The sequence below is a fragment of the Hemicordylus capensis genome, chromosome 3 (assembly GCF_027244095.1).
Source record: "Hemicordylus capensis ecotype Gifberg chromosome 3, rHemCap1.1.pri, whole genome shotgun sequence".
In the NCBI taxonomy this organism is placed as follows: Eukaryota; Metazoa; Chordata; class Lepidosauria; order Squamata; family Cordylidae; genus Hemicordylus; species Hemicordylus capensis.
In genome coordinates, this window is record NC_069659.1 from 258,065,511 (window position 1) to 258,093,451 (window position 27,941).

Consider the following 27,941-nt stretch of genomic DNA (forward strand, 5'->3'; position numbering starts at 1 on the left):
ACAGCCTCAGGAGGTTCCTGTGAAACTTGTATATCTATATTCCACACAGCCACCACCACATTAGTAATAATACGCTCTTGGAGGAAAGTATGGTGTTTTCCAAAACTACTGCACTTCACATGCAATATTCTCATACCAAACCAAACTGTAGAGGAAAGCCATGCCTACTACAAATGTGCAACTATTGCCCAATAACATGAGCAGCAGGAAAGACCTCCAATTTCAATGGTTCAAAAACATTATTTTATTCGTAGATTTTTCCCACCCATTACTTATATTTTCTAAATATCTTTGTCTGAGGAAGAACTTTTGCATTATTCAGTAATGGATGTTTCAATGGCAAAAAAAAAGAAAGAAAAAGGGGGGGGGACCTCTCTATTAAGTGCAGAGTTAAGGAATATTGTTTGAACAATTTAAAAGCCCCAGAGAAAGGAAATGCAAAATTGAACAATTCTTGCCCTCTGTGGCCAGACATAAGAACTTTTTAAAAAGCCCACAAAATGGATAAATGGTCATTAACACAGTGAAGACATGGTGCCTACCTAATTAGCTATGGAAAACATAAACATGTGAATGCAGAATAAAAACACTTAATTAAGGTAAAAGCCATGTGATTAATGAGATATAGAATGTGGGGGCAGGAGAGGAACCATTATAAAACTTTATACTTGCAAGGCCCAATTTGAACTTCACATGCAGTGACAGACAACCTGGCTAATGATTTAAGTACTTCTTGCAAGGAAATTTATTATTATTATTATTTATATCCTCCTCTTCCTCCAAGGAGCCCAGAGCAGTGTACTACATACTTGAGTTTCTCCTCACAACAACCCTGTGAAGTAGGTTAGGCTGAGAGAGAAGTGACTGGCCCAGAGTCACCCAGCTAGTATCATGGCTGAATGGGGATTTGAACTCGGGTCTCCCCGATCCTAGTCCAACACTCTAACTACTACATCACGCTGGCTCTCACATTCAAAGAAAGCACATTCACAGCATTAGTATTTGCATTTCTGAAACACATACTTGCTGGGGGGGGATTTTCACCAGCCCCCCATCCCCACCCCGCCTCCCCTGGAAGCTCTCTGAGCAAACTACAACTAAGTACCAGAGGGCTGTACAAGCCCTCAGGAACCTGCTTCCGGATTGCATGGAGCACTTCCTGAGAAGGGGAAACTGGTGAACATCACCCCACCGTGCAAGCACCCACTCTGTACATGTGCTTTTTTTACTTGCAAGGGTGAAACATTAGTTAAGATGCCAACGAGTTTCTAATTAATTGTTTCTGTGAGTGACACTGAGTGTGATGGGAAGGGCAAGCATAGAAAGCACCTATCCAATGAACATGACAACAGTGTGTGCTGATAAGGTAAAAGAAGAGTTAGACTGCTGCAAGAATTGCAGGGAGGTTAGGGAATTTAAACATACAAAATATGCCTTTTTTGCCTGAAGCAAATCTATTTGTTTATAAAAACAAATACAAATACAAAATGTAGAACCCTGGTCTGGCCCAACAGGGCTGCCTTAACATTTTTGTTGTTACAAGACCTTGGGTTTTTAAGCTTCTATTTGTATACAAATGCACTGTATAACAGCATCAGGTTAGCTTCAAATAGGTAATCTAACATACCAGTAGATTATGTGAAACCTAGCTGCAACATAGCTGCAGACCCCTGCTAACTGAGCAAAGAGGCACCTTTTTAAAAGTGGAGATTCTCTTTATTTAGCAGGGGGAGAGCCACTGCCCTATCCAACTCCAGCTCAGCATCCCTGCAGTGGCTGTTGCTGGTGTCTACCTTTATGTCTCTTTCTAGATTGTGAGCCCTTTGGGGACAGGGTGCCATCTTATTTATTTATTTATATCAATGTGAACCACTTTGGGAACTTTGGTTGAGGAGCGGTATATAATATTTGTAGTAATAAATAGGCAAGTGCTGGTGATCATACAATTTAGTTTCCTTTTCTACATCTCATCACTAGCAAAATATCAATGTCCAATGCTCCATCAGGGCTAGACATTATTGCAGTGTGGCTTACAAACATCATCATGCTGCGTGATTTGGTTCAACAGGATGTGTGAAAATCTTGCTTTTCTGAGAACAGTGTATCTAGAGGCGCTGAATTTCTCTCTCTCTTTGCCAGTGATTTTCAATTTATTTTGCAAATAAAACAACTCAATCAGAAACTATTCACAGGAATACAAATGCTGTTGTTTTTGTGTCAGCCAATAATCATCACTATGACTGAGGGGAACATTTGTCACAGTTCACATGGTAGAGCTATACTTATCTCTCACTACAAAGCCAAAAGGAAAGAAGATGCTGAGCGGAGATCCTTATTAGAAATTCATTTTAACACCTCTTTGGAGGAAGGTAAGGTGTTCGCATCTATAATGCATTTCAGTCTATCAGATTAATCAATGTCCATTAATTGTGAGACACATTTAACCAAGGCCAGCTGGATGTTAGCTATTGTTAAAAAGATGAATTTCTATGATGGAATAAAACAAGCTGGCTTGCACCTCCCATAAGAACTCTAAGCTCATTGCTCTTCAGCCCCCGCTTTGTGCACCACTATTTACATACCACCCCACATGCCTGGAGATTTAAGTACTTAATTAGGCCTTCTAAATTTTTTATGATGCTTATAGGAACTGTGTTATGCACTGCAAGTGACAATTATTAATTTTCAAGTTCTGGAGAAAACAAAAGTTAAAACACTCACTGACAACTTGATAAGACAGTGCTGCCTCGTTGATATTACAATTTATTGTCAGCCTCTACAACTGAATAAAAGATTATCTGTTTCTTCTTACTGACAGTCCCAACTCAATTACCTGCTTTTCATAACAGAAATCTAGCCAGAGGTGCTTTATTTGCATCAGTAGTTTTGTGTTAGCAATAATGTGTATTATCCATTTGTTTATTTTACAGCCTTGTGTGATTTTTCCTTTCGAATTTTTGGACTTTAGAAACAAGCTGCATTTGCTTTCTATGACACAAGACAGATAAACACCTAGATGTTGAGAATTGTTAAAAGATTCGTTAAATGATTTGTTAACAAAGAACAAAAATATTTAACAAAATCTTTGTTAAAAATATTTGTTTGCAAAGAATTGTTAAATGTTTTGTATACGTCTTAAGAACTGTATACGTCTTAAGAATACTCTTCTTGGACTACCTATAGCTAGAAAGTAAATTTAAAAAGGGAAAATTGAAGTATTTCTCCATACCATACTTTTATTATCTTATGGAATCCACCATAGGAAGATGTAGTGAGGACCGCTAGTTTAGATGGTTTTACAAAGGGATTAGATAAATTCATAGGTAGTGGCCATCATGAATCAATGAAAATTCCACATTCAGAGGCAATGTACCTATGGGAGACAGTTGCTGGGGATGGACAAGATGGTCTGTCCTAATCGCATAGATGCAGGAACTGATGATAGCACTGCACTAAGCAGCCAAGCTCCCAATATGACTTTTTAAAAGAATCCAGCACTCATCTCAGCTGTATGTTTTTGAATGTACAGCCAAGGACAATCCAAGAAAGCCAGATATTCCTCATGGTCTTTTCTAACGTACTTCTTATGTACACAATTTGTGTAACTGCTCTCAGTGTGAGTCGATGAGGACTCCTGGTGACCACAGAGCCCCGTGGTTGTCTTTGGTAGAATACTGGCCAGAGGTTGCTGGTTCAAATCCCCACTGGTATGTTTCAATGACTATGGGAAACACCTATATCGGGCAGCAGTGATACAGGAAGATGCTGAAAGGGCAATGGCCAAACCCTCCTATATTCTACTGTGGTTGCCAGGAGTTGACACTGACTTGACGGCACACTTTACATCTGTTATATAAGCCACCTAATGGCACAGTGGGAAAATGACTTGCCTATTGAGCAAGAGGTTGCTGGTTCGAATCCCTGGTGGTATGTTTCCCAGAATATGGGAGACACCTATATTGGGAAGCAGTGACATAAGAAGGTGATGAAAGGCATCATCTCATACTGCACGGGAGGAGGCAATGGTAAACCCCTCCTGTAACCTACCAAAGAAAACCACATGGCTCTGTGGTCGCCAGGAGTCGACACCAACTCAAGGGCACAACTTTACCTTTAACCTTTATATCTGTTATACAGCATGCGATTCTCTGAAGTACGTTTGAAATCTTGCTGTCTACTATCAGAAAAATAACCAATAGATACAGTACAAGAGAATATCTGATTTCATACTTGTTTGAGGAGGAGGAAATATGGGTCTTCATATCCTGGAATCAAAGGTGCAAAATATCTAAATTCCTCCACTACACATCAGCTGTAAAAACACCTGTGAATTTAAACCTTGTCGATATTACTAATAATGTTTGATAGTTCTGTTTGTCATAGGTCATTTAAACAGCCTGCCTACTTATTCTTATCCAATTTCTTTTTTACACAGAAAGAAGACGTTTCAGTGACATCTCTGAAGAAACTATCAGGGCTGTAACACTGTTAGATCAGGAAGAACCAGCAGTTTCCCAGCTTTTCCTCTTATTATATCTCCTCCAGGGATATCCTAAAATTATACATACTACTATGGATGCAAACTATTTACCATTCATATACATAAAAAGAATAGATTACTGTCTGGAGACAGAAGTTAAACACAAACAGATCTGTTGGAGGTCACCTCTGTATGTTCATCTGAGATGAAACTCTGCCCATAAAATCCCATTTGCACCTTAACTCCAAAAATTCTCATTCAGATTTTCCATATGGAAGTCTGCTTCTGGGAATCTATTTGCTAAACAGAAGAACTGTCCCTACATGGCAGTTTGCATATTTGACTCTCTTTCTCATTGCAAGATGGAGATTTATGCCAGGCCCGCACACTTTGTGATCCATGAAGCCAAGTGAGCCTATAGTTGTAGCCTGCCAGGAATTTGACAATCACTAGGTTTTTCCAGGATCATTCAAGGCAATAAAAACAGGAGTGGGAATCAGAAAGGAAAAATGTTTGTGTAGGTCACAAGTTGTGGTCACAAGTTGTGCAGGCCTCTTTTATACAGGAATCCCTCGCCAACCTCTAGGATTCCATTCTGGCAAAACCTCGTAGTTGGCCAATTCACAGTTGGCAAGGTATTAAAGTCTATGGGAAACAGGGGTTAGGGGAACTATGACCACAAAAAGACCTAAAAAGAAAGGGAAAGATGGGGGGGGGAAGCAAAGCACACACACACAAATCACTGAAAATCCTGTAATATTGCCAAGAGTCACCAAGAAGAATGAGCCAACTGAACCTCTGGAAATTAGCAAGGGACAGCAAAGTCAGCAAGCGTCAGGAAGGGCCACCCAGAGGAATGAGCAGATCAAACTTATGAACCCCCGAAATTCACTGAAACCTCCCCCCACCAATATAAGAAAGCTCGCCAACCGCAGATACTTGGGTTGCAGTTAGCAAGACCTGTCACAATTTACTATTTACATATATGCAAAACTGCCGATGGTAAAACTGTGGTTGGCAAGGGATGACTGTACTGATAATACAAACTTGTTTTTCACAGTTTACACACACACAGAAAACACACACACACACAGTAAGTAATTGAAGGATACTTACCATTTGGAAGCTCCTCGTAGAATGAAATTCACATTGCATCATATCAAAGAATATTGGAATGGTAGCTTTTCGAAGTTCAGTCTCTGGAATCAGTGTCATTTCTAACATTGGCCCCACCATCTCAGGGATGAACTTGATCTTATGTTGGCCTGTAGGGACAAAAAAGAAGTGCATCTGAATTTATGACAATGGGATGTCATTTGAACTGGGGCTTATCTGATCTCAGCACTAGTATCTGTTTTGGTAATGCTGGAAGAAAATCAAGCAATGATAAATTAGAATAAGCATAGAGAAAGCATAGTTGCCCTACCACAAAAAACAACAACCCAAAACAAAACACATCTTGCTGTCCCTTCCTCCTTTGAGAGCAGGGCAGAGAATGTTTCATAAGCAGGTTTTAACCCCATTTTTCATTGATTAGTGGAAGCCTCCCAAATAATAAAGTCAAGAAAATGCAATAAAATTCAATAAACAGTTTGTATAAAAACAGCACAAAAGGAAAGCAGCAGCAGAAATTTAAAGCCAGATAAAATAATGCATGAAAAGAAAAACTCTAAGAGGTCTAGGCAAATAAAAATGCTTTCACCTGGTGTTGTAGGAAGACATCAGTCATCAGGCAAGCCTCCCTAGTTAGCACCTTCCAGAATTAATGAAGGGGCCTATCACAAGTGATTGCCCACCTCACTTGTGAAGGTGGAGGAACCCACAAAATTTCCTTGGAAGCAGATTTTAATAACTGGCAAGTTGGAAGCAGATGGGCTTTAAAAACCAGCATCCTAAAATGGACTAGGAGCCAGTGCAGTTTTTCTAAGACTAAGATGCACTCTGAATACTCATCCACTTTATTGTCTGGCTGCCATATTTTGTACTAAGCTGTAGTCTACAAACCACATCCAGGGGCAATCTCACTCACAGTGCATTGCTGTAACCCAACAAGGCTGTTCTCAGAACATGAACAACAGTGGCTGGCCATTTCTGTTCAGGAAAGATCACAACTGGCACACCAGCTGCCGCTGATGAAAAGCTCTTAGTGCCACTTGTGGTGTTTTGGGTGAATCCATTCCTTGATCCTGGCCAGCTTTTGAATGGTGCTTTTAGTCCAGTCCAGGAGTAGAGGCAGGACTAACAAACAACCACCAGCAAAAACACTGAAACAATATCTATTTCATTAAACCATTAATATTCATGATTCTACCCCATTGCCTTGCATGCCACAACTCTTTCCTCTGGATTCTACACCACTGAGGCATCCAGCGACAAGGTAGATATAACAGCTCCCTATAGATTGTTCTTTGTGGTGTGGCTGCTTGGAAGGTTTTTGTAGAATTTAAATGGTGATGAGAGATCAAGCAGTAGGTTATACTGTACCTGTAAACATATTTAAACTCCAAAAAGGTAGGCATTTGAAGCTTTACTCCCTTTCCAACAACCTATCCCTGTCGTATTCATCATCTGCTGACGAAGTATTCTATGTATCCTAATTACAGACATAACTAGAGGTCATATTCCTAGATTAACACTCAGGTCATATTCCTAGATTAACAGCATCAAACATTGCTTTAAAAAACAAACAAACCAGAAGATGCACTGTCCTTTTAAAGGATGAACAGGGTTTTTGGTTGGGTTTTGTGTTTTTAAATTCTTAAATTACAAAGAATACTCTGCTTATAAGGAGATTTCTTCCTAAACCTATTTCCTCCTTCCACTCCATGAAGAAAGTCTTAAGATAACTGTCAGTAACCAAAAGGTCTTGGTATTGTGACCGTAAGACATCACTTATCTTTTCCAATACTGATCCATATTACAAGTTGAGGTCCTCGTTTATTTTACTAGCACTGAGAGAGAGCGGGGGGGGGGAGGTGAAAATAATTTTTGGTTGGGCATAATATTATATAATTCTTCAACAGAAATAGAGTATGCAGTATTTCACAAATATAATATGCTTAAATGCATACACACTGAATCTTGCAATATTTAAATTACATGAGAAAGATAAGAGGAATATGATGTATAAATATTGCTAGTGTTAACAAAATGTTCTCTGTAATTTTTTTTATCACAATTTCATTATGTCTTTGTCATTATGAGAGCCTCAAGATATGAAGCATCTAAGCCAGGGCTACAGTATGTAACACTTCAGATATTAGATTCTCCAGGCTATTAATTACACACCTACACAGCAAATGCACTAGTACTTTGCTTCATCTTGTGTCACTCTCTGTACATAAAAGAGAAGTTAAGTTCCAAGCAGAAAGAAGGAAAACAAGATATATAGAAATGACAATAATCACCACATGTATGTGGAAGAAAAATATGAAATTGGTTACTAATCAAAAAGTATAGATGTTCTTGTGCAGTACAGGACAGGGGCTGACATATGCACTAGGGATGTGCAAATTGATTTGGGTGCAAATCGATCTGTACCCGAATCTAGCTGATTCGGGTGATTCGGAGACAAAACAAATCACCTCTGTGGTCCATTGACTAGATTTGAGTACAAATCGAATCGTGCCTGATTCGATTTGAATCAATTCGAGTTTCAGATCCCTCCTATTAATTCCCCCATATTGCCAGCTTTCATTTAAAAAAAAAAAAAGCTAAGGTCTAGCCCTTATAGAAGTGGAGTTATGGAACAAAATGTGTGGTCACTATTTTTCAAGTGTTTGGATTCTTTGGTGTATAATAACTTTCACTCAATGAATCCTTATCAGGATTCATTAAACACATTCATTTCTTCTATTCATTTGGACTGTCTTTTCAACAATGCCGTCAACTGCCATGTGCCAACTACACCCCACTCCCACCTGCAAGACAGTGGGGTACTACTCAGTTTAAGTTAAGTGCCTAATGGGTAGAGGCTACCACCCAAATTACAGAGGAATTGGGCAAAGGGCTGATTTTTGGTGAATTTTTGTAGTTTTAGTGTCTTTGGGGATTTGGGGCATAAAGTGGGATCTGGGGTGAATGAATGGGGTGGGATGCTAGTGTCTAATGGGTGGAGGCTACCATCCAAATTGCAGGAGGATTGGGCAAAGGGCTGATTTTTGGTGAATTGTTGAAGTTTACACGTCCTTAAGGTTTTCCCCCATAAGGTATAATGGAGGTATATTGCTTCATGTCAGGGGGAAAGGGGTTGGTGGCAGTGCCCAAGGGGGGCAAGGAAGCTACCAGAATTTTTTCAAAGGATTTGGACAGAAGGCTAAGTTTTGGTGATTTGTTGAAGTTTACGCATCTAAAGTTTTTCTCCATAGGGAATCATGTAGGTTTCAGAAGCCCCATAACCGCAATTTGGGGGCACTAGGGTGGCCCAGAGTGAGTGGCAGTGTAGTGAACATAGGGTCCCAATCATCCCCCATGGGGTACAGGGTTCTATTGTTTCTGAGGTGTTCTGAGTGTGGTTTCTCTGATAGCAAATTAGAGTTGATTCATGGTTTGTGTTGAAAATCGCATTTGCTACCAGAGAATCTACACTCAGAACTTCAACAATTCACCAAAAATCAGCCCTTTGACAAATTCCTCTGCAATTTGGGTAGTAGCCTCCACCCATTAGGCACTGCCACGCCACCCCACTCTTCTTCCCCAGATCCCACTTTATGCCCCAAATCTGCCCCAAAGACACAAAAACTTCAAAAATTCACCAAAAATCATCCCTTTGCCCAGTTCCTCTGCAATTTGGGTGGTAGCCTCCACACATTAGGCACTACCACCCCACCCCACTCTTTTGGCCCTGGGACCTATTTTTGATCCAAATCAAGTCAGATTTGGATTCTGATTAATTCGGATCCAAATAGAATCTGAGGTAATTCGGATGGGTCAGATTCGGACCCAAGAACAAATCGGGGGAGTTTCAATTAGGATCCAAGGGAGTTATAATATTAGCACTTTTATTTTCATTCCCCTTCCTAATGTTCCCTAGCATGGAACTGGCCTTTTCCACAGCTGCCGCACATTGAGTTGGCACTTTCAACGAACTGTCAACCACGACCCCAAGATCCCTCTCCTGGTCAGTCACTGACAGCTCAGATCCCATCAACATACACTTGAAGTTGGGGTTTTTTGTCCCAATGTGCATCACTTTACACTTGCCAACACTGAACCGCATTTGCCATTTTGCTGCCCACTCACTCAATTTGGAGGGATCCTTCTGGAGCATCTCACAATCCATTTTGTGATTTGTGGTTGGATTTCACTACCCAAAAGAGTTTGAGATTATCTGCAAATTTGGCCACCTTGCTGATTACCCCTACTTCTTGGTCATTTATGAATAAATTAAAAAGCACCGGTCCCAGTACAGATGCTTGGGGGACCACACTTCTTACTCCCCTCCATTGTGAAAGCTCTCCATTTATACCTATCCTCTGTCTTTCAACCAGTTAGCAATCCACACATGTACTTGTCCCCTTATCGCATGGCAGGGGTGATTTTATCCAATCTCTCTTTCGCTCTGCAGACCACTGTGCCTTCCCAAAATATGTGCTGAGTGTTGCAGAACTCTCAGGGACCTATTTTGGGGAGGCACAGTGGGCTCTAGAGGGAAAGGGAGATTGGCAAAAAGTGCCCTTCCTGCACAGCCTTAGCAAATATATTCTAGATTAACTCAGAATTGCTTTAAAAGATTCCGCCCACTGTATAAGAAACTTGTTATGCAATATACTAAAAGACCAAACCTTAACAAATCTTCATTCCTATGCCCCATACAGATAAATCTCTGACCATGAACTAATTAGTGCAGGTATAGGAGTGCAGGTATAAGACCAATAGTTCTTATAGGAGTGTGGGTATATGACCAAAAGGTCTTATACAGCAGTGTCAAAAACATGCATCACATCCTGAATTTACAGCTAATCGCATGGATTTTTATTGTGACAATAGTGCAAACCCTGGCTCATGCCCCTGCAGCTGAAATGTCACTGTAAGGGCTAGAACGTATTGCAGAAACAGTTGACTACCACTGTGGAAATCATGGGAAAATGCAGCCGTATGAACGCTCTAGTTCTTGACATTGGTGCAATGCCATGTGGGATGGTGTGGCTCTAATGCTCATACCTACAGTATCAGGCAGATTCTGGGTGGTCTAAGACAAAGTTGCCTGCTTGCAGCAACAGGAATAAAACCGGCCTGTTCTGTAGCTTCTGTTTCCATCACCCTTGCCAGAGAAGAAAGGGGAATGCCTGTTTCTAACATGGCCAGGATACTCACAACCACTGTGTATAATGTATATTCCAGTGTGATCTGTCACAAAGATTACTACAGCAAATCCCACAGTGGTACCACCAATATTCTTATATTACTTGATGCAGATTTTGAAGTGTTGTCAGTTATGGTAGACCTATTAAGAGACAACTGACATTATCATTATTATTCCTACAATAATTCTTCATCTTTGGATACAATGAACAGGATCCAGATTACACTAGTCACAACTAAGCACCATTTAAATCCACGAAACAGTAGTCATGACTAACTTAAGTCCCAATTGGTTTCAATAGAACTTAGTCTGGATCCTGCTCCTGAATCACTGTTTAATATCCAGTTACTATAGCACTAAGAAATAGTAAGCACTAAGTAAGCATATAGTAAGCACTATAGTAGCACTAAGCTGCTCTTTGCAGTTAAAGCAGAAATTGGGCAGTGTCTTAAATTGTTAGTGCAAGAGGTTTATTGGTTAAGATGTGGTTTAAAATAATGAAAATTGAAGATCACCCCTTTGGTAAGATTATTTCCTAAGCATAAGGATTTTTTCATGTTATATGTAGTACCGGGCACTGTTGGTGGTAAATTCTAAGAACTAAATGTAGAATATCTCTCTGATTATTTGTTTATATGGCTTTTCATCCAAAGACCCCAAGATACTAGAGATCTCTAATTGACCAGACATTAATTAATTAGTCATTTAATCAATCATATTTTTATACCACCTGATATGTACATCTCTAGGCAGTACACAAAATTTAAAACAATATAAGTAGTCACAGATTAAAATCCATGAAACAAAATAAAATAATAGTATAACATTAAAATAATATTAAAATAAAAATTCTAATTAAAAGCCTATGAGAACAGGTGAGTCTTGAGGGTCTTCCTGAAAACAAACAGAGGAAATGCTCTTATTTCAGTGGGAAGCATATTCCAAAGCCTTGGGCAGCCACAGAGAAAGCCCAGTCCAGGGTGGCCACCAAACGAGCTGGCGACAACCGTAACCAGACCTCTCCAGGAGAACGGTACCTGCCAACGTAACCTGCCAACGTAACCATGACAAAAAAAGGTGCTCTCTTAAAAACCCTGGGCCCAAGCCATTAAGGGCTTTATAGGTCAACACTTTATAATCAACACTTTGTATTTCGCCCGGAAACATATCGTCAGCCAGTGCAGTTCTTTTAAAAATCAGTGTTATATGGTCCCTTTTTAACTGACAATAATATATTACAAACTTTGTATGAAGTTTTAAAGTTTTATTTATGCTAATTTTAATCTGTTTATATGATTCTTAGGTTTTGGTTTGATTAGATTATAAACTTCCCTGAGATTTTATATAGAACAGAATATATATGCAACAAATAAAACAAACTAACTACTTTTCAACCATTGCTTTTCAGCTTGCTTGTCCTTAATGTATCATTGGCATATTAAAATACTGTGATTTCTCAACCCATGGTATTTGAGAAATACATTATAGAAATGTAATTGTTTATTTTAGCTAGCCCCTGACAAATTATGTATGCTTTATGTAGGAAATCACATGACAGTACTTGCATCAAGAAAAATACACAGGATGCTTAAAACAATGGTATCTGGCAATACAATCCACCTTTTATCTGAAATGCTATAGTTGAGTAATAATCACTTTATATTAGTCAGTAGTGGCTGGTGTGGGTGCCGCTGGTGGTGGGGGCAGCGAGAGGCACCTTTAAGAGTAAAGCAATCAGTGCTTACTTCCACTCTTGCTACACCTGAATGCTGCTCAGAGCAGCAGTGTGCTGCCCAGCACCCCCGTGATGAGAAATCGCCTCCACCACTCACCTAACCACCGGCAGGGGATTGGCTCCAGGGATTCCAGCTGAGTGGTGGAGGCGATCCCCCGCTGGAGGGGGCACGCTGCTGCTCCAAGCAGCATTCAGGTGCAGTGAGAGCAGAGGTAAGCACCAACTGATTCATTCTTAAAGGTGTCTCTCGCCGCCCCACCGCCACCCCCACCTCCCACTCCCTGGCTGTGCCTGCACTGGCCGCTACTGATATTACCAAGTGCACTCAAAACTGTCTTAGCATATTCAGTGATAAGCCATGTGGTCCACTAAATAATGCTTTTAAAACATGAACTGCTATATAGATTTCTTTCTATTTCATTGTTATTACCATTCAGTCTTTCAGCTGACAGTTTTCCTGTATTATGCCTGAAAACTGTCAGAGCCAATAGATCAGAAAACGAATTACAGTGACATAATGTTATTTATCAGGGAAACCATCAGTGTCATGAAGTTTTTGTTCTGTCACAGGATTCAAGTTTAGGTTGGTTCTAGAGAATGCCCTTTGTTCAAAAGCTCCAGAGTTATTTCTCAAGCAGATTTACATACACATTTCAGTCCTGGGGGCAGAACTACACACCTGGTGCTGCCCTCTTCACAGGAATGCAAGAGGTCTTTGTATACATAGAAGGCCTTCTGCACACAGTAGAGCTACCAAGAATACAAGGAACTGCTGAATCATGAAGTAGGAAGGAAATCTTGCTAAATGAGAAATGGAAGGCAAAATCTCAGCTTGAAAATAATCAGCAGCTTTGAATGATGGACTTGAGATCCAACCCTACACAGGTCCATATGAGTTCACTATTCTATTATATGCTAGTTCCAACCCATCTCAGAATCAGAACATTTATGTGCATCAGAAAAAATCCGACAATGCAGCAGTAAGAACCTCTGCCCTTTTTGTCATCCACAAAGTTTGTCCTTCCTCACAGATTTTAGCTAGCAGAAATTTGAAACCAATGGAGAAAGAGGTGGCTTGGGAGGAATGCAAATGCAAGAGAACTGTGCACCATGATATGAAGAGGGAAAGAAAAAAGCAATTAGAAAATATTAAAATATGTATAATCACACTGCAAATCATCCCCTCTCTGCTGTCAGATGGCCATTTAGCTCATCATTTCAGTTTAGTGTGTTGAAGGCAGCTTTCCCCAGAATTAACTTTCTTCTGTAACATGGGATGTGGAAAAATGAGCAAAAGGAGTTTACAAGAAATGCAGTCAGCAGCTTCTAAAGTTTTGGATGATAAACAACACCCAGCTACACAAATTGGTTCTGCTGCAGAGCCAATGTTTAAAATAGCCAGCAGGTTTTTAATCCTGCCAAGGAGCCTTTCCCCTCTCTAAGGTGGGATGAGAAGGAGAATATTCCCAAGATTTCCCCCCAAAACAAAACTGCCCATTAAAAGACAATTCAAACCATTCTTTCAGAACATGCAGAACCATTCAAATGCCGTGGGGTGAGCTGCCTGGGGCCCTGAAGATCCTTTCCTTCTGCCCTGAAGATCTGTCTTCCCACAATCAAGAAGCTAGCAGGAGATCACGCAAGTCTGGTCTTGGTTTTTTATTAAGCCAAGAAGCCGTGGTGGTTTATTCTGGGGAGATGTGCCTGGGGGAGCGAAAAAGTGGGTCTGGAGTGGGGGCGGCAATATCACGGGTAGCGGGCAGAGGGAGGTATGGCGGTGGGAGTTCGGCAGGCCATTACAGGGGAAATCGGTCCAGGCAATTGAGGCCTGTTCCTTTTTCCGGCCCTTCTCCCAACCCTCTGACCCTAGGGAGCTCTGGGAACACTCCTTCGAGGATTAGGGTGCTGCTGCTGAATGCCAGGTCAGTTAACACAAAAACATCTCTTATCCACGATCTGATTGTGGATGAGCATGCTGACCTGGTATGCGTGACGGAGACCTGGTTGGATCCGCTGGGCGGGGTTGGTCTCTCTCAGCTTTGTCCTCCAGGTTTCCAGATCGTGCAGCAGCCCCGCCTCGAGGGTCGGGGAGGAGGCGTTGCAGTCATCTTTCGTGAGACTCTTCCCGTTTCCAGGTGCCCGGTCAGGCAATCTCAGAATTTTGAGTGTTTGTCCTTGAGGGTGGGCCTCCGAGATAGGCTGGGGATTCTGCTGGTGTACCGACCACCCCGCTGCACTTCAGTCTCCCTACCTGAGCTGGCGGGGGTGGTCTCGGAGGTGGCTTTGGGTTCCCCCAGGCTTATTGTTTTGGGGGATTTCAATGTCCACGCTGAGGCTCCCCTAGTGGGTGCGGCTCAGGATTTCATGGCCTCCATGGCAACCATGGGCCTGTCTCAATTGGTATCGGGCCCTACCCATGTGGCGGGACACACTCTGGATCTGGTTTTTGCCGACCGGGAAATAAATGATCTGGAGGTGGGGGAATTTGAGACCACTCCCTTGTCATGGACAGATCATCACCTGGTGGGGTTTAGTTTGACTGCTCCGTCTACCCTCTGCAGGGGTGGTGGGCCGATTAAGATGGTCCGCCCCCGGAGGCTTATGGATCCGCTTGGATTTCAGACGGCCCTCGGGGAGTTTCCAGTGTCCAGAGCTGGTGACCCTGTCGAGGCCTTAGTTGATCTCTGGAATGGAGAGATGGCCCGGGCTGTTGACACGGTTGCCCCCAAGCGCCCTCTCCGGCTTGGTGGAGCCCGTTCGGCTCCTTGGTTTTCCTCGGAGCTTAGGGCGATGAAGCAACTCGGGCGACGGCTGGAGTGACGCTGGAGGAAGAGTCGTCACGAATCCGACCGAACACGGGCTAGAGCCCATTTTAGGGACTATGCCGTGGCGGTGGGGGCGGCGAAGAAATGCTTTTTCTCCGCCTCCATTGCGTCTGCTCAGTGCAGACAAACAGAGCTGTTTCGTGTGGTGAAAACCTTGCTCCACACATCCCCCCAGACAATGGGGGAGGAGCCATCTACAGCTCTTTGTGATCGGTTTGCCTGTCGCTTTGCAGATAAAGTCGCTTGCATCCGTGCTGACCTGGACTCCAGAGTTTTGGCAGTTCCGGCAGACGTGCCTTTGGTACCATCTGGTCCCGTTGTGTTGGATTCTTTTCAGTTGGTGCGGCCTGAGGATGTGGACAAGATCCTGGGCAGTGTGCGGGCGACTTCGTGCGCTCTTGACCCTTGCCCTTCATGGCTAATAAAAGCTGCCAGGGAGGGGACAGGTAGATGGCTGGAGGTGATCGTTAATGCTTCATTAAGGGAGGGCAGGATGCCATCGTGCCTTAAGGAGGCAGTGGTAAGACCTCTATTAAAAAAGCCCTCCCTTGATCCCTCCAGCCTGGACAACTATAGACCTGTGTCTAACCTCCCCTTTTTGGGCAAGGTGATGGAGCGTGTGGTGGCGTCCCAGCTGCAGAGGGTCTTGGATGATACGGATTATCTGGACCCTTTTCAATCTGGCTTCCGCCCCGGGTATGGGACTGAGACTGCCTTGGTCGCCCTAGTGGATGACCTATGCCGGGAACTAGACAGGGGGAGTGCGTCCCTGTTGGTTCTGCTGGACCTCTCGGCGGCGTTCGATACCATCGACCATGGTATCCTTCTGGGCCGCCTCTCGAGTATGGGAATCGGAGGCACTGCGTTGCAGTGGTTTCGGTCCTTTCTTGAGGGGAGGGTTCAGAAGGTGGTGCTGGGGGACTACTGCTCGGCCCCGTGGCCGTTGGCCTGTGGGGTCCCGCAGGGATCGGTCTTGTCCCCCATGCTGTTTAACATCTACATGAAGCCGCTGGGAGAGGTCATCCGGAGATTTGGACTGAGTTGTCAGCAATATGCGGATGACACTCAGCTCTATCTCTCCTTGTCATCTGATCCTAGGGAGGCGGTGGATGTCCTGAATCGGGGGCTGGAGGCCGTGATGGGTTGGATGTGGGCTAACAAACTGAAATTGAATCCGGATAAGACGGAGGTACTGTTGGTCAGTAGGAGAGCCAATCGGGATGAGGAGATTTTACCGGTTCTGGATGGGGTTGCACTCCCCTTGAAGGAGCAAGTACGCAGCTTGGGGGTACTACTGGACCCGGCTCTGCTTTTGGAAGCTCAGGTGGAGGCGGTGGCCAGGGGTGCCTTTGCACGGCTTCGGCTGGTGCGCCAGCTGCGTCCCTTTCTCGAGAAGGCAGATCTGGCCACGGTTACCCACGCCTTAGTCACGTCGCGGCTGGATTACTGTAACGCGCTCTACATGGGGCTGCCCTTGAAGAATATCCGGAAACTGCAGCTAGTGCAAAACGCGGCAGCTAGGGTTTTATCCGGAGCTGCCCGTTGGGAACATATCACCCCCATTTTGAAAGAGCTGCACTGGCTGCCGGTTCGTTTCCGGGTCCAATTCAAGGTGCTGGTTTTGACCTTTAAAGCCCTAAACGGTTTGGGCCCGGGGTATCTGAGGGACCGCCTGCTCCCACGGGTTGCTGCCCGCTTGACAAGGACATCTGAGGGGGCCCTGCTCCAGGTGCCGACAATGAGGGAGGCCCGGCTGTCGTGCACTCGGGACAGGGCCTTCTCTGTTGCTGCCCCCAGACTCTGGAATGCTCTCCCAGTGGCCATTCGTTCCTCGGACTCCATCACGGCTTTTAGAAAGCTTTTAAAGACTTGGCTTTTTACCCAGGCTTTTACATGATCGTTTTCTACTGCAGCTTCTTTGTGTTTTTATTTGTTGTATTGTTTTTATGCCTGTTTTTATGTTTTTATATTTTTAACATGATATTTTTATTGTCTTTTTATTTTATGTTTCTAACTTTTGTAAACCGCCTTGGGGTTATCTTTTTAACGAAAGGCGGTATATAAATGCAAAAATAAATAAATAAATAAATAAATAAATAAATAAATAAATAAATGTGCTCAAGTATGCAGAGGAAGCAATGGCTGAGCATTGCTCAGATGTCAATTCCCCAGGTGTACCGTGAAGGTTTCGTTCCTGGAAACCTTCACAGTTGGCGAATTCACGGTACACGAGGCATTAAAGTCAATGAGGAAAGGGGGTATGGGGAACTGCAGTCACGAAGTGACCAAAACCAAGGTGAAAAATTGAAAGAAAGACCCCTGACCCCTGAAAAGGACCCCAACCCCCAGAAATGTCCCTCTGACCCCCAAGCATACTCCCAAACCCCCAAAATTTAAAAAAAAACCCTCCAAACCACGGATTCTCAGGTCGCGGTTGGCAAGGGCAGTCACAATTTCAAAACTGTGATACTCAAATCCGCGATTGGGGAAACCGTGATAGGTGCGGGACGACTGTGCTTACTGTATGGCTGTGGCTCGCTGACAGAGTAAGTGACTAAGATCACTGTTCCCTCTAAGGTGTGCGCATGGTCACACATTTTCTGATGTCCACTCAATTAATTTTAGATCCTGCTCAGATTGAATCAGGAAGGCCCCACTCTGAATGCATGTGCATGCACACTGCCTTGATACTGCCACCAGAACAAAAATCATTCTGCACACAGATGAAAAGAATTAGAGAGAACACTGACTAAGACCTGAGCTTGCATTGCCGGCATGGTGTGTTTACAGCATGTTCATACCTGCCAACATGTCCCTATTTTCCTGTTCAGGTGAGTGGGAAAATAGGGACATGTTGGCATGGTTTAATAGAAGAAACCATGTGGATGAAGTGAGCAATATGGTTGCTTTCCATGCCAGTGTCCCCTGCCTCATGAGGGGCCAAGATTGGAAACAATATCTATCACTCTTCCCAGGTAATCTCCCCAGTTCATATATTACCAGAGATGGGAACAGTGCCCCTAGAAGCTACCTGACCAGATATCTGAAACTGGTTCCATGCTACCAGAGATTTTTTTCCTGTTATGGCTTTGTGGGTCCCATTTTTGTCTAAAAAATGGGGTAGAATAGAATCAAATGGGACAGAATAGATAATTTCAGTAGAAGGAAATATTAGATAACTTTAAAATTTCTTTTGAAGATATTTTAACATACTATGATTCCATCGCTACAAACAGCAACCTTTCAATGGGTAAGAACAAACACAAGAATTTGGGTCCCAAGTAATAGATGAACTGTATCTGTTACCTGATCTCAAATACTATGATCTTGCATTTACATGTATACTTTTGTTCTTCATTTTTTTAGTGAGTGCACATAACTGTATGCAGGAAAGTAACCTTAATACCTTGGCAACCAATGGGATCCAACTCATACACTAAGAAGCCTTATTATTTTCTTGCTACCCATTTTATCAGTTTTCAGTTTACTCTTAGCATGCAAGAAAACAGATGCTGAAGTCATATTATCATTAGTACGCTGTGAATTCCTACATGAATAAAAACATGGTAATTTAAATTCATAGGCTGCAATTAATTACCTGTGCAAATCAATGAGATTTTGTGCGTGTTAACTGCATGCAGGATAGCAGCCTTAATTTGCACATTAAAATGAAATCATTTTCTATTACAACCAATGTGTTTTCCCAACTCTTATACATTTGGAGCCACTCAGCCCCCACCCACTCCAAACGAACTGCAATCTGGTTGCATTTCTGAAACAGTAACATTGCACGCTCGGATACTATCATTTTTAAAAACCTTAAATTTTCCAAATATTTACTATTAAAAATAATAATTTACCTTTGTAGTGCTACGGGTTTGTTTTTTTTTAAACTAAACTCCTATTGATCAAGAGTAAGTCTCCCACTGACATCACCCTAGTAATAAATCAAAATGATACATCTTAAGAACCTTGAGCATGTGTATATGATATATCACAATGACACCATATAGTAAAAATAAGCACCACCATTTAATGAAATGGTCTGAAGAACCTGGAAAGATATGCAGTGGGCACTAGACGGCACCTGTTTTCTAGCCGTCTGGCACTCAGGCACAGCCTAATAAAACAACTGATTTCACATTCCTCCCACACATGTTAAAAAATGTGGCAAGCATGGGAAACAACTTAGCACTTGGTCTTCTGCGGGCCATCAGTAAGATGAAATTGCTTATAGCCTGCTCTGCATTTCACATTTCTTTTCCAAGAAGAGCCCTTTAAACATAACTGAATAGTTACTGACAGTGTCCAGGCAGAATAAGCCTAGATTCAATATCACTGTTTATTTACACAGTATACATATTTTTATTCATTGTTTTGTTGTTAGGGTTATCTTCTTCAGGCTCTACTGTTAACAGGTAATTAGCGGCCCCAAGACATGGTCTGAGTTAGTAGTCACACACACAATGCCACCCCCATGCTGAAGCTAAGCCAGCCTACCTCTGATCAGTGTCTGAATCAGTGACAACTTGGGGACCTCATATATGTTGTCTTGCATTCCATCCGCCCATGCCAATGAACTGGCAGGACTGAAAATGAACCGCAGCTGCTTCATGACCGGCAGCCGCTCCCTCAGTCCCTTCTAGTCTTGCCTTGGCGGTAATTGAGCCCTGCAGGCTGGTCAGTCATCTGGTAGAAGAGGGAAATCCCCAACTGGGTGAATGATCAACCTGAAGGGCTCAATTACAGCCAGGGTGGGACTAGAAGGGAGTGAAAGAGAGAGGCTGCCAGTACCAAAGGAGCTATAGCTCATTTTCTGCCCCCAGTTCGCTAGCACAGACTGCTACTGCATTCCATTATGGGAGATAGGTGAGACATACATGGAATAAATAAACAAATCGTTTAAAAAAATGATTGGGAGGTGGGCTTTGTTACACCATCATTTCAAATAAAGATATTTTGGTGCTGACTTTAATTCAGTCCTGGTTAAGTCCAGTCCAAGGTCACTTAGCCTTTGGAGTGAGGCTAAGTGCCATACCCAATAGCATAAAAATGGGTACAGGTAGAAAGAATAAATATGGGTTCCATGAACCCATAGATAGTGCAAGGATGCTGCCATGGTGATGTTACTAAGGTCCTGGATGACTAGGTTAAAAAATAAAGAGGTGCTATTGGGTTTCCTAAAGATACGAATAAATTGTGGGAAGGATTGAAAAAATTTCAAGCATCAATCACAAGGAGAAGCTCTACTCAAATCAATTATATTAATTCTCTTAGCTGGCATGCGTGTTCTCCTGGATTTGGCAGCTGAACTCTCGTGACAGGATGCGAGAGTTCTGGCCTTGGGGGCGAGAGTTGAGGAAAGAAAAAATAGTGGTGGCGGCAGCCTCGGCTGGGTACTGGAAGGCGCCGGGGGCAGGATGGCCTGGCCTGGCCAGGCTGTCCAGGGAAAGGAGGCGGCGGCAGCCTCGGCTGGGCACTGGAAGGCGCTGGGGAAAGGAGGCGGCAGGACGGCCTGGCCCGTCCCGGGTGAGGAGGCAGCAGCCCGGCCTGGCTGCCGGGAGCAGGAGGCAGCGACAGTACGGTCAGGCGAGGGGAGAGGAAGAGAGCTGGCGAGAGGGCAAGGGGGCAGGGAAGAGAGTGGGGCAGCTGCCCTGTGGCGAGTGTGGGGAAGGGGGAGGGGAGAGGAGAGGGAAAGAGAGTAGAGCAGGGGGAGGGGAGGGGGAAAGAGAGGGGAGCAGGGGGGAAAGTGAGGGGGCAGGGGCAGGTGGGAAGGGGGCAGGAGAGAGTGGGACAGGATGGGGGGGGAACAGCCAGCCCCAAAGAGCACACATATGCTCTGTGCAGGTCAGCTAGTACTCAAATATTTGTCTGAATTTGTCTTCTCAAAAATTGTACTACTGCAAAATGTGGGGTTGGGGGCTCCTGAGCATATTGTGCATCGTGGGGTGGGGGAGATTTGCCCATGTTTTCTTGTGGATGCTGTACTTGGTAGAGCAACCACATGTCATGAATACCCTAAAAGAAAAATGTTCACTTTTCAGCAGCAGCCTTGGCAATTTCTAATGTGAAGAAAATAATATATATTGAATGGGTATATTTTTGTTAACATTGACTTTCTCACTAGGGAATCATGTCTTGTGTTCGAAATGCTATTATGATTAATGTTTACTCTTGCCATTGCCATGTAGAAAGAGTTACTATTTTTTGTATAAAGCTAATTGATTTCAACCATTTGTGTCACTTCCTTCAATTGGCAACTTTTTCAGACCCTGGACCTACATTCAACATGGAATCCACTTCTAGCAGGGCGGGTTAGTTTTTTTTTTTAACCTGTACATGTATACAGGTGGACCTGGTCACACACAGTCCTGACAGCTGAGGTCAAGCAATGCAGACCCACACGAGCTCAATTAAAAAAGGGTTTAAATCCAGGTATCTGTGGTTCCTAGGTGGCCAGAAATGACCACCAAGGTCATTTCCAGCCATCATTTTGCTGAAAAGAGACATTTTGTGGCTCTTTCTTTGGGAGAGGGGGATTCCATGATTATTTTTTTTGCTAAAATGGTGGAATTGGGGCTTTGGGGTGGGGCATTGCTGGACAGCTGGAGACCTGCACAGGATGGCTCGGTATACTATTTATGTCATTCTGCCTTTTAAAAGGCTTTTTTCTCCACCTCTAGGAACCTAACCCTAACCTAACCTAACCTTAACCTAACCTAACTGATTCCTAACTGGAACCTAACCTAAGCTAACTGATTCCCATTGCCTCAATGTCTTGTTATCTGTAGTTCCATTTTCTGTGGTTGTAGTCTAGAATGGAACCCCCTGAAGATAATGAACCCCACCTATATATGCTTCTCTCTCTCTTACTCATTCACTCCTACTTCCTTGCTCTCTTTCCTCTCCCATAACTTTTTTTTCTTAAACATTCTAAAGGAAGATTACTTTTTTTTTAAAAAAAGATGGTGATGCCAATGATAAGACTCATCTTAGGTTGGAGCAAGACCTCCACTGACCCAGCAAAAAAGCAGACTAAATAGCAGATTACCTCATAAGCATGTGCAATCTGTTGAGCCTCTGCACCAGAATAGCATTGGAACAGCATAGCATTGAACCAGCGTGGTGTAGTGGTTAGAGTGCCGGACTAGGACCGGGGAGACCCGAGTTCAAATCCCCATTCAGCCATGATACTAGCTGGGTGACTCTGGGCCAGTCACTTCTCTCTCAGCCTAACCTACTTCACAGGGTTGTTGTGAAAGAGAAACTTAAATATGTAGTACACCGCTCTGGGCTCCTTGGAGGAAGAGTGGGATATAAATGTAATAATAATAATAATACCTGCAAGTTCAGTTGCTACTTGACAGTGACATTCAGCAATGAACTTCTCCTCAGACACCTCTCAGTGACAGCTACTGGGAAGCTCTGAAGTTACCAACTCTTGGTGGCAGTATGCACTGAACCTGTTTTACTATCAGAATTACGAATCGGATACTATTAGAATTAACAGCAAGATGTCATGAGATGACTCCAGAACACAAAATGGTTAGATTCCATTTGCCTTTCAGGCAGCTTTGCTCATGTTAAATCAGTTTTGTGAAATGCAAAATGGATGAAAGTAAGAGGTCTTACAGTAGATCCTAATGTACAGATAAATAGCAGTAAATAGAATAGAACAGAAAGTGGAATAGTCAAAATAGATTCCAGTAGAAATTGGTTAGAAGGGTTATGTTTAGTTTTCTGTTCTAAGGCCAGGAACTTGAGATTTTGGTATGTATCTGTCAATCATGTATTATTGTGTACTTTGCTTTATTCCAGTCTATAGCCACTAATACACTCAAGTCTTCTTTAATAAAAAGAGAATTCAGCTGTTCCCCAAAAGACATTTCTGAAATCTTATTTTCCTTCATAATGTCATAGTTCAAGCAAAGTGCACTTCTATGTCACAGAAATATCCACATGAGAGTTCTCTCATAAGAACAGCCCTGCTGGCCCATCTAGTCCAGCATCCTGTTTCACACAGTGGCCCACCAGATTCCTCTGGAAGCCCACAGGCAGGAGTTGAGGGCATGACCTCTAGGAGTGTGCATGGTTCGATCGGGGCACTATGTTAAGGACTGCCGGACCAGTTCGGAGGTCCGGCAGGGCGGGGGCATGTAGCTTTAAGGGGGGGTGGTAGTACTTCCCCCCCCCGCCGCTCTTCCCCCTCTGGCGCTGGTGCTGTTAAAAATCTTCTTGGGGTGGCAGAGTTCCTCCCTGCCGCCCCTGCCCCGTCGTCGTTCTTCAAAGCTCTCAACGGAGTCCAGCTAGCGGCGCACATGTGCCCTGCGCGGCGCGCGCGCATCACGTGATGTCACACGTCACGCGTGTGCCAGCTGCGGAGACGTGTGCGCGCTGCGCAGGGCGCATGCACGCCGCTAGCTGGACTGTTGAGAGCTTTGAAGAACGACGACGGGGGCAGGGGCGGCAGGGAGGAACTTTGCCTCCCCAAGCAGATTTTTAACAGCACCAGCGCCGGAGGGGGAAGAGCGGCGGGGGGGGAGTACTACCCCCCCTTAAACCTACATGCCCCTCAGTGCCAGACCATGCCTCCGTGGTTCCATGCACATCCCTAATGACCTCCCTCCTGCTGTTACTCCCCTGCAACTGGTACTCAGGCACCCCCCCCTCAGCACACACATACATTCATGTAATTATCAGAAGATATATCTAAATTTTGACTGCTTTGTTGTTCAGTCCATAATTTTGGTGAGTAATTAGCAGTAAGGTCGATTTTTATTTCCCCTTCGGTATCAGGATAGTATACATATATGTGCCTGTGAACATATACATCTACACACACACACACACGCACACACACGCGCGCGCGCGCACACACACACATTTCAGTTAATACTTTACACTTTTTACAATTAATTGCATCTACTTGTTCTACAACCTTCATAATTTCTACCAGGAATTTAACATTTGACAGGGTGAGAGTACCAAGAGTGACCTTCTGGTAATTCCTAAAACAGGAGTCACAGAGTTCTCTGACTGAATCTGTCCCTCCAGCAGCACATTCCTTTCTCCCTCCATCCCATTATCTTAAGAACTTACCACCACTACAAGGACTGGCCCCCATTGCTACTGCAAGCAATATCTCTACTAGATCACACTACAGCTGCTTCTCGCTCCCCTCCAGAAATCTCTGTGTGTGCGTGCACGTATGCAGCAGCGTAAGTATCTATCTCATACCCTGCTAGGCTGTGGGGGTGTGTGTATTTGAGAATGAGAGAAGGCATCTGTGGCACACCTATGTGGGAGTAAGCTCCATTGAATTCAAAAGGGACTTACTGCTGAGTAAACATGTACCTGGTCTGTGGGTCTTACTTCTGTATTTGTGTGCCTGTGTGGGTGAGAAAGAGTTGTGTTCACTGACCCACCTGTTACACAGCTTAATGCAGGTGGTGCTGAACTATCCGAGCTGCTGTGGGCTCATAGCATAAGTGCTAGTGGTGTACGCTTTTGTTCAAGAGCACAAATACTTGAAGTAGCATATCCGCACTCCAGCATTGCAAGTTAGATTGGAAGCATGTTGCTGATGTTCAAGTGACATGTTTCTTATCTAACTAGCATTTCTGGAGTGTGGAAGTGCTACTTCAATTATTTGTCCTCTTGTGGGTTCACTGTATTTATCTGCTACATGTGGGTCAGTATAGTAGTCTACTATAGAAGACTAGTTGGGGTAAAGGGTGTGTCTATTCACATATTCACAGATTGCCCTTGAGATTTGTCTCCGTCTCAGCATTTCCTATTTGTAAAACAGTGTTTTCTTTTTAATTTCTTTTACTGTACATGCTTTTTTATTTTTTGCTCATGTACTGCATGAAGTAATTGTGGCACCATTTTGCATCTACTCCAGCCCTTAAAGCTCCAAGAATTTAAAGTGTAAATTCAAGTTGAATAAAACTGTAAATAATGTTCATATAATTTGTAATCTTGTTCTATTTCTTCACACTAACAAACATAAGAAAATCTAGTATTGTCAGTGGTTCTACTTGATACTGACATGGGTTAAACTATTTCTGTCTTTTAAAAAATGTTGAACTGCTACAAGCTTCCTTACCAAAACACCATCCATCCTATGCATTAAGATTTTACATACTGCTTTCAGTAAAACATGTTTCCACAAAAACTGATCTAGCAATAATATTGAGGTGAATATTGCAGAGGCAATATTTGCCAATCTCCCCATCCATCTGAAGCCCATGGGGTCTCCCAAAAAGATGTCCCTGAGGGCCGCACAACCCTTAGGGCCATATTTTTAGGAAGCTAGCGGGCTGCAGAGCAAAGGGGAGATTGGGGGAAGGCTTCTCTCCAGTTGCACAGGCATGCAGAATGTTTTTCAGAGCATGCAATTATAGTCTGGATGTTGGCTAATGTATTCAAATAAGAGTTTTACTAATCATGACCAATTCTTACATTATGGCTGCCACATTGGCTTCCATATGGCAGCTTTTATGTAAGAACTGGCCCTGAATGACAGCTGCAGAAAAAATTATTGAAATGGATGTGCTAGAAGCTTGCAAAATATTTGGGTAATCAGACGTTTAGACAAATAGGTATGCCATTCAGATAATAAAAGATCAGATAATGGCATTCTTACTTACCCAGGTTATACCACATATCTCGGATCTCAAAACCAATTTGTCTCCTCATATCACCATACCTAGGAAAAATGAAAATCTCTTAATACTTCTTTTTAAAATATTTCACTTTTCAATATTGTAATTCAGTTGTCAAAATTTTCCACCAAGACTATAAGTTAGGCTAGTTATTTAATATTCTAATATACCCTACATCATTGAATAATTTAATCCACTTAATTAAACATGTTTGTTAGGCAATACAAGTATTGTTATGGATGGGAAAAAGGCTGCAGAAGATTAAATGACGTTCCCAAACCACATAGAAAGGAATGATTAAAACCCCCAAAACTTAAGCATGCCAACTCCCAGTATAACATCTGTATTTCTCTTTCAGGCTTGAAGGAAGAAAGGAGCTCCACTCTATACTGCTTTTTCTGTAAACGTTTCACCTGTGGGAATTTCACTTTGCCTTATCGGCATATTACATAACTGTCCCTTGGGAGTGTGGGGGTGGTTGTGTAGATTAATGAGAGTATTATCCATTTCTCAGTCCCTAATAGCTGCAGAAAACAAACTGCATAGCCTTAGGAATATTTTATTTTTATGCATATTTTTAGCATACATTGACTGTCCTAGAAAATGAACTGAGAAGCACCATATCCAGCAGGTATCAAGGACATCCAAATCACATGAATGAGGAGTTATAAGGAATTTTAACTACCATGACACCTGCTGTAATACCATAACAGAACTAAACACAAAATGTCCAGAAGCCTTGTGGAAAACTGATTCAGAAGCAGGAAATAATCTATTTTGAATTTGATACTGACAGAATACAGAGAAATGAATGCATGCAGGGATCTGGGAGAAACAAGTTCATATACCTGAAAGTATGAAAGCCAACAACCTGGAAGGCTTTAAGAGGCATTTGGATAACTTCATGGAAGAGAGGTCTATCAGTGGCTACCAGTCAGAGGGCAATAGGCCACCTCTAGCCTCAAAGTCAGGATGCCTCTGAGTACCAGTTGCATGAGAGTAACAGCAGAAGGGAGGGCATGTCCTCAACTCCTGCCTGTAGGCTTCCAGTGGCATCTGGTAAGCCACTGTATGAAACAGGATGCTGGACTAGATGGGCCTTGGACCTGATCCAGCAGGGCTGTTCTTGTGTTCTTATGAGATATAAAAATAATAAATGAGAACCAGTAGAGAAACAACAAAAGGTCATCAAAAGAGCCCACTTGAACAAATTTAGGAAGCTTGATTTAATTTCCAAACTAAAGGGCCAAACTTTGGTGTAGGACCTTTCTCAAGTTATGCTCAAGGTCCTTCAGTTTTGGTTTTGGTGATTTGTGCCAGGCTGCTCACAGGGATGTATCAGGGTTCTCTTGTTAAGGGTGGAGCAGGGGGCACGTTCAGTGAGATTGGGGCAGCTATTTCAGTAGTGCTGGGGAATAGAGGATCAAGCTGTTACAGGGGAAGGGAGTCCACTAATTTAATTACTGTTTTCCCTTCTGGCTGCTCTGTCAGCTCCAGGCCTCAGAGAGTCGTTCCAACTCCCCACTGAACCTAACCATGCCAGGTCAGTTCAAAATAAGATTGAAACAATCCATTATGTGATCATGAATGAAGGAGCCACCCTAGACAGAAACCTGGTTTGGGGAAAGCTAATTGTCCTGTGTGGGCTCAACTTCTTCACCCAGAGTACTCTGTTGCTGAGCAGGTATGGGGAAGTGGGCAGAGGGGTGGAGTGGCTGTGGTCCATAAGTGGCTGTGGATCCCTGTGAGAGAACCTTAGACTCAGGATAGATTGGGGATTCTTTTGGTGTACCATCCACCCTGCTGCTTAACAGCTGGCATTGCTGGTCGCTGAGTTGGTGTTGGAGTCACCCAGCCTTTTGGTCCACTTTAAGACTGACTTGTCTGGTGTTGCTGAGGAGTTCATAGCAGCCATGACAACTATGGCCTG

At 43.2% G+C, this 27,941-nt stretch overlaps 1 protein-coding gene across 6 annotated transcripts in view; it reads right to left on the bottom strand.

Moving 5' to 3' along the window:
• Nucleotides 1-27,941, bottom strand: part of DOCK1 (dedicator of cytokinesis 1) — a 645,511-nt gene that overhangs the window by 142,930 nt on the left and 474,640 nt on the right. For all 6 annotated transcript variants that reach the window (XM_053305327.1, XM_053305329.1, XM_053305326.1 and 3 more), the window contains exons 32-33: nt 25,997-26,055; nt 5,597-5,745 (exon numbers count right to left, since the gene is read on the bottom strand). In XM_053305327.1, the coding sequence (XP_053161302.1) occupies nt 5,597-5,745; nt 25,997-26,055 (208 nt within the window). The remainder of the gene's footprint in view (nt 1-5,596; nt 5,746-25,996; nt 26,056-27,941) is intronic.